Source organism: Dama dama, chromosome 1 (genome assembly GCF_033118175.1).
Source record: "Dama dama isolate Ldn47 chromosome 1, ASM3311817v1, whole genome shotgun sequence".
In the NCBI taxonomy this organism is placed as follows: Eukaryota; Metazoa; Chordata; class Mammalia; order Artiodactyla; family Cervidae; genus Dama; species Dama dama.
Genome location: NC_083681.1, coordinates 25,890,384 through 25,901,971, shown reverse-complemented (window position 1 = coordinate 25,901,971; position 11,588 = coordinate 25,890,384). Strand labels below are relative to the sequence as shown.

The following is an 11,588-nucleotide window of genomic DNA, read 5'->3' as shown; positions in this document are numbered from 1 at the left end:
CAGCCAGTTATTTACATTCTACAAACTTAGCTGCCTTGCACATAGTATCTATTCAGTAACCCTTGAATAGAGTAAAGAGTAGCTATTCCAGAGCTCTGTTAGTTCAGTAACTATTACTAATCATGAGCCCAATTTGCTTCTCTGAATCTATCTCCAATTATTCTATTATTAACTTGTAAAGCAAAACAGAGTAAGTTCACTTCCTACTGAACAGAACTGAAACTTAGTTCACTCCTAATGGCACTATGAGAATGTAAACGTTAGGCACACCACCTAAAAAAGGAAAAAAAAAAAAAAATCATTTTCCAATCAAACTACTAAAGAATCGATAGTACAAAAAGGATTGCATTTCAATAGAACTAGCTTTATTATTTTTTTTTTAAACAAAAGAAATGTCTAAAAGCAAATACAGGTATGTACCAAGGGGTGGACGTGACCTGGTACTTACAAAGGAGTTGCTGTGTCATAAATGAAAACAGTATGGTAGGAGAAAAATAATTTTCAGGTGCTGTCTGCTTGAAAAATCTGGAGATGCAAGTTAACTGAAGGAAGGTGATTGGCCAAGCAAACAGCGTGAGCCCAGGGAAAAAGAAAAAACCACCAGAAGTTGCTTCCAGAGAACTACGTGGTGGCAGCGTGAGAACTGGCATCAACTCACAGTCTTCTCATTTTCCCCATTTTCTATAATTTTCCTCTTCTTCTCATCTGTTTTTTTCTTGAAGATGTTATTTCGGTAAAACTGAAGTTCTTTGATGCTTTCGCTAATGTCATCAAGTGCCCTACAAGCAAACACACCACGCTGAGTTGAAATGTCCAAAAGTCAGAGGAGATGATCACCATTCTTCAAAGGTGTAACTTTTTATAAATAACTTAAGAACAATCGGTACTACTGTAAACGCAACTATCTGATATCAACAAGAAGTGGAACGCTTCAGTAAAACAAATTTAAGTGCTTGTTTTTTTAAAAACTGTTTGATTTCCAAAAAAGATGTCTAAAATTTAACAGATAAAGGTTTCCCAAACTGCTCTGTAAGACACTGAAGTGTTCTGCCAGGGGCCGGGGGCGAGGGGTAGTTCCAGGGTCAAATAATTTAGGGGAAACTAGATTAAACAATTCCTCTTTTGAAGTTTTTTGTAAAGTATTTAAAGTACTGATGTGTATTTTGAATTCCCCAGAGGAGGCTGTACGGTAGACACGATATTTCTAAAACTTAACTCGACCACACTTGTGGGATTCCCAGCACATGGCATGTAGTTTGGGAGACACTGTACAATACTTAATGACGTCCTGCACAAAATATATTCACATACTCAAGCATAACTGATGACTCAGCCATCGTAATAAACATCCATGAACAGACAGCACGTAACCACCGAGGCCCTCCCTCCTCTCGAGGTGATCTGTACTATCATTAGGGGCCGCCTGCCTCCTCCTAACAGCCTTCTTTCTTCTCTAACATGCTGTTTCTCATGTGTTGCAGTCTGAGAAATCAGGTACCCAAGATTATTAGAACAGCGGGCAAGTAAATCAATTTGCTCTGAAGATGGGCCAAGGGCCACTCCTAGAGATCACACTGCACAAACTTTAGTGCGAGAGTTTTATGAGTTACTTTCGTGATTAGGGCAACAGTTTTGCCTTCTTTCCAGGTCTTAGGTATATGGTGGAGAGCTGAAGCTGTCGAAAATACAGCCTCTGGTTAAATCACGGGACACCACCACATCTTAGCCACAATAATGAAATTTAAAAAGAGCTGAAAACCCAAAGTCCTTCTATAGCCCACTTTGTGGCCAAACCTGGCCCACTTGATGTGAGGCTATCACTGGTTATGCCACATAGTGTGAATATCTGTACATTTCACTGTAGAAGCAGCCACCTGTTTGAAGGTGAGTGCTTCCCCAGACCTCATTAGGGCCATTACTCCCCTTCTAAAGCCTGAAAAAGTCTGAAATCCAAAACACCTTGAGCCCCAGCTGTTCCGCATGAGGTATTCCAGACCTGTATTATTGTGCTGTAGTCCACGAAAGCCCAATAAAAAAAACATATCAGAATGCCAGGCTCTTTAGAACAAGGACTCGGTCCTCCTGTTTGGCTACGTGTGTGCCTGGCACACAGCAGGGACTCAGTTTATGGAGGAAACAAACGCTGCCCTTAGAAGCCAGCTGCTGCATCTCCCATCACGTCTTATGTCCTTCCTGAAAGGCCACAATGCCAACAAGTAAAACAGGACTCTAGATACACAAGATCTTTAAATTCCCTGTGTACCTGGGCCTAAGGTTGCAGACACAAAAAGAAAAGAATCTGAAAAACTAAGAAGTGTCAAAATCAGGCTAACTGCCTTGTACAACTGTGTACAAAGTGCTCAAATTTTAAATAGTTACAAGCCCATATGCTTGCTGGGAGGAAAATTAATAGTGCTCACTACTGGAAAAACTACACCATTTCATATACGTTCCAGACTAAGTTATCCAGAAGTTTCAAAGCAGCAATAAAGATGTTAAGATCATACATTATCTCATAAGGGAATGTTAGAAAACTGACCAGAATTCCTGATAATCTTAGCAAATGAAAGTTCTCTCTATGTAGTTGTCCTTTACTTTTCCCCCAAGGGATAAGTGACATTATTTCAAACAGTCAGGAATTCAGGGGTTATGTATGTGTCAGATTGCCAAACACTTAAAAGGACCCAAACTTACCTGTGAGAAGCAGCCTTCTTTGGTGCAAATTCGTATTCTTCAGGATACCAGCGTCTATACACAGCAAAAACGCAACTCTCAAAGGAAACTGTCTCAAATGCACTGAATAATTACATCCTTCAAGTGACGTAATAACACTGAAAAAGGCCTTTGGGTTGTGACTATGGAGTTGCCACCTTGTCTGGGACTCCATCTCCCTCCTTCACCTCTCTTCATTCTATAGGTTCTTTTCAGGCAAGATCACTATGTAAGATTCCCAAACTGTGCACTCCAGCCCTGCTCTCTCCCTTGCTTCTGTCACGGGTATCCAGGACAACTCCACCTAACATCCACCAGACATCTCCAACCCCCCGCACACAGGGTCCCTCGCCACCCTCAACACCTCCCTTCCCCCAGCAGCCAAATCTACTCTTCCTCTTACGTTGCCCTTTGTCTTTGAACAGTTCCATCACCCACCAAGCTGCCCAAACTAGAAACGCTTTAAACCTCCTCCCTGTCTTCACGCCCCCATTCAAGCACTCCAGGCCCTGCTACTGACCTTCTCAAACACGCTACATCCACACGGCTTCTGCCACCCACTGCCATTTCCCTAGCTCCTTCTCTCCAAGATGGTGCAAGTCTTTCTCCCTCTATTCTTACCACATTCTAATCAGAATTATCTCATCGTATCACCCTTACCTTCCTGTTCCCCTATATCTTCGTACCTCTGCCCATTGTCTAGAATGCTCTCTCCTCACCTTAAACATCTGGAAAATGTCCACTCTGCTTTAAATCTCAATTGAAAGCCATTTTCTACATGAAGTTTCCAGTAACTCCCCACCCTCCCCACTCCTGCAGTTGGGTGCTCCTTCTCTTGTGCCTGCAAAACTCTACACACACTTTTCCCTGACCAACATCATCACACAGTACACACCCCAGGTGGATTTTTTTTTTTTTTTTAACATATCTGTCAGTTCACTAGACTCTAAGCATTTAAGGGCTTTTCACCTATATGTTCCCAGCACATTGGCCAATATGCAGCACAGAGATGGGTGTTCAATAAATTCTCTGGATTAATGAAATTTATATGGAAGATTTTTGATATTCTTTCCCCAGGGCTCACCAGTTCAAGCAAGAATAGGATGAGGAAGTTATACACCCACTTGGCCCCCTCAGTTCCACAGCTCTATTCAATTACTCTGTACAAATTCTCAAGGAAAACATGCTAAATGAGGCAACTGAATGGATCCTAGATATAGCCCTTACCTGCACAGCTCTTTAACAGTGCTCACATCAATTATCCTATAGTGAAGATGTTTCATGAACTGGGGCATGTACTTGTCAAGAAACTTCTTATCTGCATGAACTGAATTTCCTAGAAAGACACGAAGCATACCACATCTGTGTATTTCTAGTGGTACATAAGAGGACATAAAAATTCATAGACTGTATTTAACTGGAGATGATTTTTTTTTTATAAATTCAAACAATTTGTAAAAGCATCTCAAAACTTCTAAATTAGGTTTGAGTGTATCTGATTAGATTATAAGTGCAGATTTCAGCATGTTTAGTCAGTTTAGCTCATAATAAATTTGTAAATGGCACTCTAGACAAAAGGATGAATCTATCATTCCACTTAAAGTAATGCTCAAATCTGTTACTTTTTAAGCTAATACCAGATGTGCAAATTTTCTCCCAGTATCATAAAATCCACACCACTAACACTAAAAATTTAACTGAATCATATAAGTAGATAAGCCTTTATTCAAATTTCAGTTTTAAGCATATCCACATTCATGTTTTCACACAGTAATTTATATTTAAAAAAACACTAAATTTTTAGTAAGAACTTTGAAATAGACTGCACTGGCTAGGGGGAAATTTTATACAATACATGCTCTAGTACTTAAGGTCAAAATTTTTTATGAATACTTAAGAAAAGTGTTAGTAACTATACCAGTTTACATTTACAAATACACCACCACTGGACATTAACCTCCCTTTGACAATGACAGTTGTTTCAAAATACTAGCAGAACTGGCCTATTTCTTTAAAAAGTCAGTGTCACAAGGGGAAAAGACAGGTACACGTTTTTGATTAAGAGACTAAAGAGACAGAATAACCAAATGAAATGCATGAGTCTTGACCAAATCCTGGCTGAAAAACAGACATTTTAGATATGGACTCGATATCAGACTATGTTACTGAATTATTTTTAATCATCTTAAATGTGACAAGGATCCTGTGGTTACTTAAATGTAACAATGATCTTTTGGTCCTTATTCTTAGGAAATTCTGGGTGAATTATTTAGGAATTAAGTGTCATGATGCTTGCAATTTACTTTCACAGGTCCACAAAAATCAGACAGATAAATATGGCACAAAATTAACAACTACTATATCCAACTTTCCTGTATATTTAAAATCTTCCCATAATAAAAATATGTGGGAAAATGTTATTGAGCTAATCTGGGTATCCCAGAGCTCATGTCAGGTTTCAGGCCATTTTCCCTGATATTCATGTATAAATTATACAAGGAAATGTGAGCACAAAAGTAAGAGGCATAATGCAAATCGGGGTAAGTGGAAGACATGACGATCTGGGTGGATCTTTCTGGAACCACAGTCTCTTGAACCGCTACAATGGAAGACTATCTACAAGGCAGACATAGGACTGGATTTTACCTGCAAGTGGACAGAGCCCTGGAGGAGTCTGCTGTCGTACAAAGGAGAGAAATTCATACTCTGCCTGCTGCAGTGTCATTGTACTCTCCTTCACTGCTTTGGTTAGACCAGACTGCAAGAGAGAATCCCCAGCCCCACCAAGACACACGAAGTCAGTTTTCAAAGGCATCCAGATATGAAATTCCCCTCCAAAGAGGGCAAATATAATCAGAGATGGACCATTTACAGACCTCAAGTTCAAACTGAAACTGCCATCTTTGCAGTGATTTTTTTTTTTTTAAAGAATCCAAGTCAAATAAGTTATGTTCCTGATGGTTAACAGCATTTCCCCATGGTCAGAAAACATGGTGCTCAAGGTCCAAGGATAGAACCTCTGGGAAGAAACACCCAGTGAGAGGAGAGCAGTGGTCTCCTTTCTCTGAAAGTTGATGTCTAACCTTATCCAAAAGACTGACTTGAGCAACACTGGATAATCCGCAATGCACTTGTGATAGACTGAAAGCAGGAGAGGCGACACAGAGGATTCAGGAGAAGATGGTCTCGAGAGATCCCAAAGATGAAAAGTGAACAAGCAAGCAGCGTCCCAGGCTTGCCAAGCAATCTTCGTCTATCCCTTTTAAAAATACCATCCAACAAGGGTCTAGGACTCAGGTGTGGGGGCAACAAGCTTGTTACTGATCCCCAAAGCGGCAATCCTACCATGTGGTAATGTTACCTTCCCGTGATGCTCCTTACACCAGTCTGACATGCTGTCCAGTAACTCATCTGGCTGTTTTATAATCAGGTTAGGACCCTGTGGATAGGAAAAGCTGTTAGTCATCCAGAATCACTGGGGATACACTTGGTTTCGGAGTTCAAGCTGCTTTAAGAAGTAAATATATATACCAGAAAAAGGAAAAAAGATGAGGGCACTTTGATAACTCTAAAAGTGGTCCTCATTCACTCCAGCATTGTTTATGACAATAAAAAAAATAAGCAATGCACATGTACACAACTGAAAACTGAAATGCCTATTAGTGCCTGTTATACAGAGCAAGGTAAATCAGAAAGAGAAAAAGCAAATATTGTATGTTAATGCATACATATGGGATCTAGAAAAATGGTAGTGATGAATCTACTTGCAGGGCATGAATAGAGACACAGACATAGGGCACAGACCTCTGGACACAACAGGGGAAGGTGAGGGTGGGACGAATTCAGAGTAGTAGCACTGAAAAACCGTTACCGTGTGTAAAGCAGATAGCTAGTGGGCAGTGCTGAATGACAAAGGGAGCTGATCTGGGGCTCTGCACAGCCTACAGGGGTGCGGTGGGGCAGGGCGTGGGAGGGAGGCTCAGCAGGGAGGGGACAGATCTATACTTAGGGCTGATTAACACTGTTGTATGGCAGAGACCAACACAACATTGTAAAGCAATTATCCTCCAATTAAATATAATATTTTTTTTTAAATAAAGGACATAGATACCTATCAAGGGTCGGCAAACTATAGCCTCAGCTTCTGGCACTTTTAATTGCCAGGAAGCTAACAACAATTTTTACATTTGTAAAGGGGGTTGTAAAACACACAAACATGTGACAGAGAGGTATGTGGTATCTAAGCCTAAAATATGTAATATTTGATCTTTTTTAGAGAAGGCTTGCCAACCACTGACTATAAACAGTTCCTATCTTGCCAAGTAAAAAACAAAAAGCAAATTGAAGAACAGTATATATATGCTTAAGAGTTCACTTACACTTGTTTAAAAGAAACGCACACATTTGTATATGCATACAAAATACTAAAATGCTACAAAAATACAAAAACGTTGGGGAGTAAGATCAGGCAAGAGAAGAATAGCTGTTGAAAAAACCAACAGCTCACAATACATATGTTTTGCATAAAGCTACACTTTTTAATTTTAACAGTATTTTCACATTTAACAGTTGAAAAAGTAATTGGAGGCATTTGAAAGATTAAAAAAAAAAAAAAAAACCTGACCCGGAAATTCTCAGCTCCAGTTAACTAAACAATCGCCTGAGAGTCAGAGCTCCAGCAGACAGAGAAGCTCACCCAGTGGCATTAAAGCAAGTCACCTCCCAGTCTCTCCTCCTGGAAGATGGAGATAACAACCCGCCCCTCCCCCTTCCCTCACAGGGATGTTACCAGGATAAAAGAAATTATAGATACGCATATTTGAACTGAGGGGGCAAAAAAAGACTCTAAATCCAAGGTATTAAGGTGGTAAAAGTAGTTTGCAGTTACTGAGAGGAATGGCAAGAATTTGACTAAAATAGGCCTGACAGCTACAAGTTTCAGCCAAACAAGAAAACGGGTGATGGTAATCTCCACGAAGAAGCAAAAATATGTGCTCTGATAACTTCTTTTTTTTTCATTGAAGTATAGTGGATTTCCAGTGTTGTGTTAATTTCTGCTGTACGGCAGACTGACTCAGTTATACATATGTCTTTGCCCATTCTGGTTTATCTCAGGACATTGAATATAGTCCCCTGTGCTATTCAGTAGGACCTTGTTTTTTGGTTGGTTTTTTTTTTTTTTTTTTTTTTTTTTTTTGCTGTGCTACACAACATGTGGGATCTTAGTCCCCTGACCAGGGATCGAACACACCCCCCCACCACCCCACCCTGCACTGGAAGCAGGAAGTCTTAAGCACTGGACCACCAGGGTAGTCCCCAGGACCTTGTTTTGGTAACACTTTTTTTTTTTTCCACAAAACCAAAAACCTCATATCACAAAACACAATTCTAAAAGACTATGGTGGAAAAAGCCGACATCTATCAACTTGAGGCTATATAACTTACTCTAGATCACCGTAGGGCACACTGAGCTACTTGCAGAAAAATTTCTGGGGTGGGATGTCGGCTCTTCTAACATAAAACGTCTTGCCCAGACTTGTATACAAAAATAAAACATTTCCCACAGAACTGACACGTCAGTGCCAACAGGCCCGTAGCAATTTTTTTTTTTTTTATAACATCCTTATCCTCATCCGAGGATCTATTTACAAATGCCACACTCATCTGCAGCTGTGAGACTACAGGCCCAAATTTCCTCCAGGGTACATATCAAGTAACTGGTCCATTAAACCGTCAGTATTTCACATTATATCAACAGTCTGAGGGGAAAACTCTTCTCCAGCCAAGAGTAAGTAAGGTTGGTGAATAAAGACACTTCTCTTCACTATTCATCTCTAGAAAATTCCAAGTGACAGGAAAAAACAACCAAACCTAAAACTCAAGATTTATATAAAGTTGTGGTGTCCGGAGTGGTGGGAATGGATGTTTATTTGTTTAAGAAAAAAAAAAAGAGGTAGTTGCTACTATGAGAAATACAAAGTATCATGATTCTCCCACAGCTGATATACCAGGAGGTATATCTGAAGTATCCAGAATGTCTGCCTCCTATTCCACAAAAGTAACAATTCATCTAAAATGGCTTCTCCTCCCTTACCTCACCAAGAAAATAAGTGGAAGTCTTAAGGTTAGATCTGTGAAATGTATCCAGTGCCAGTAACACATCAATCAGACCCTTTGGAAACTTATTTTAACAAACCTGTGTTAGTTAAACTTGTGTTCCTACTCTGGAGTTCCTCACTGCCTCAAATACAGCTGACAGTACGACAAAGGCCCGGAACTTCACCCTCTACCAATCAGATGCTGTCATATACTTATTAAATGCTTTGTGAGTGTCTGAAAGGCAACCGGAAACAGGTGTGTTTTATTTGTTTTGCTTAATGTTCAGTTAAAAGCAGCATGTTAAAATGTTAACCATGCCCCTTATGTCAACAGGATAGCTCATGGCTCTGTATCAACAGAAATTCTAAAATCTTAATAATGATCTAGATGAATCACATGCCCTGGTTGAAAAGGTAGATACTGGATATATGAAGCCGAGTAAAAGCTCAGGTTATGATACAAAGAAGTCAACTTTGGCATGAGTCACCGATCCTGGCGTGACTGTAGTTGGTTGTCTTATTGGTTGGGAGCCCTTTCCTCAGACTGCCTGGTTAAACTCTTGGCTTGCCCAATAACTAGCCAGGTGGCCTTGGCAAATTACTCAACAACTCTGTACCAAAACTTCTCTCTCCATAAAATGAGTATAACAGTACTTACCTTATAGTTGCTGTAACGATCAAGAGTGAATACATGTAAAGCACTTAGAATTGTGCCTGGCAGGCACTAAAGAAGTGAAGTGAAGTTGCTCAGTCGTGTCAGACTCTTTGCGACCCCATGGACTGTAGCCTACCAGGCTCCTCCCTCCATGGGATTCTCCAGGCAAGCATACAGGAGTGGGTTGCCATCTCCTTCTCCAGGGGATCTTCCTGACTCAGGGATCGAACCCAGGTCTCCTGCACTGCAGGCAGAGGCTTTAACCTCTGAGCCACCAGGGAAGCCCCCGAATTTTTGCCATAACTATTGAAAAATACTAGACTCTGAGATTGATTACTTTGGTTCTAGTACCAAGCCCACCAGGACCTAGAATGTTATTTTGGACCTTAATCTATATCAGTTTTATTTTTTACATAAAGAGATGAGGGGGGTGGGGAGAGACAATCTTTAGATTTCCAATACACTATAAACAGTATGGCTGTATTACAAGGCATCACCTACTTCAGCCAAAATGTTGAGATCAGAGTCAGTTATCAGACAGGCCATCTCAATAATCTGGTCCTTCTCAATGTCCAATCCTGTCATCTGCAATAAAAAATATACATATACATACATATAGCAAAATATATATATATACACACAAAACCATCTTTATAGCCTACTGCACCCAAGTTTATTTAATAGGACATCCCTCAAGCACATTTAACTTATATTCCACAGCCAGGATAGAAGAGACAATACTGCTCCTTGAGCAAGTCCTCAAGGCACTCAATATGGGCTGTTTATTCAATAACCATTTACCAAGGGCGGGCTACATGTCAGGCGTCACGGTCCTACTCTGGGGTATATGCAAAGTTAGCAAAATTGAGTGCTGACAGCATTCAATTTTGGAAGAGTTAGACAACTAACTTCACTACATCTCTGCAGAGTTTACAAAGTTTTCATATTAATTACAGCACTCGATATTCATCATAATCGAATGTTATTATCCCCGTTTCAAATAGGAGAAAACTGAGGCTCAAGGGAGAAGGGAATGTTTGGCTGAGTATGGAAAACCTAAAGGGATCAGAACTGGGTTGTAGCCCCGGCTTCGACCCTCACTAACTGCACGACCTTGAACGAGCTGAATCCTCTCTCTCTCTGGGCCTCAGTTTTCTCCTTTATGGAATGTGGGGCAAGGCTGAGTCATCTCCGGAGTCCCAGCTGGCTCTAACATGGTCCCGTGAGGCTAGGGAAGTGGAGTCTAGCGGAGCTGCTGTGTCCACCCCCTACCCCAGGGACCCGAAGCCCACCACCGCGTTAGGGAGCTCCACATCTGGGCGGAACTGGGGGTTAAAGGAAGCCATACAGATGACACCTCCCTTTGGAAAAGAAACCCCACAGTCCGGCACAGTCTTCAACACCCGCAGGACTCCGGTCCCTCGACCTGCCCCGCGCAGCCCGCAGCCGGGAGGCGCTCACCTGCCACACCTGAGACCCAGATACCGCTGCTCTCCCCGGACACGCTCGGCTACTCGGTCCCACCCGAGAAAACTCACTCGTCTCCCCTCTCCCCCGACCGACCTGACTCACCTCCAAGTCCACCCAGACCATCCGCTGAGCCATGCTCTCCCCCACCGCCATGGCTGCGCCACCTTCGCGGACACCCCGCGCCCCGAACTGCCCGCGAGTCCCACCCACACCTCGCAACAGCCTGGAGCCCAGGGAGCCGCCTAGCATCACCCGGCACGAGCCGCCAGGGCCCCAGCCTCTCAGCCGGCGCTGGCGCAGGCGCGATAGTCGCTAAACGTCGCAAACCCGCGGGGAGGCGCAGGAGTGAAAACTACAAGTCCCAGCAGCCAGTGCACCGACTCTCCCTGAGTAGTCCGGCTTAGCTGCCGCATGGGCTGATGGGACTTAGAGTCTTGCATGCTGTTGCGCCCGATTGCCCCGCCCCCGCCACGTGTTTTCGGATGTTACTGGACGCGCATGTTTTTCAGAACTAAGTTTATTCTTTTCCAAGAGTTATTTCCTGAATTTGGATGAGTTGCAAATCGCCTAGCTGAGAAAGAGCTCTCTTATTTTAACTCGAAAAAGACCTGGTTACTTATTTATTTCAAATGTATCCTTCTTTTTTTTTGCTG

The 11,588-nt window shown here is 41.9% G+C and overlaps 1 protein-coding gene across 1 annotated transcript; it reads right to left on the bottom strand.

The window, feature by feature from the left end:
* Positions 1-343: 343 nt before the first annotated feature.
* REXO2 (RNA exonuclease 2) lies at positions 344-11,236 on the bottom strand. The gene is made up of 7 exons (XM_061144998.1): positions 11,038-11,236; positions 9,967-10,050; positions 6,074-6,151; positions 5,359-5,470; positions 3,940-4,048; positions 2,695-2,748; positions 344-779 (listed from the first exon to the last, which is right to left on the bottom strand). Exons 1-7 carry the CDS (start codon positions 11,182-11,184, stop codon positions 650-652), a joined length of 714 nt encoding a protein of 237 aa, XP_061000981.1. The 5' UTR covers positions 11,185-11,236; the 3' UTR covers positions 344-649.
* Positions 11,237-11,588: the final 352 nt, after the last annotated feature.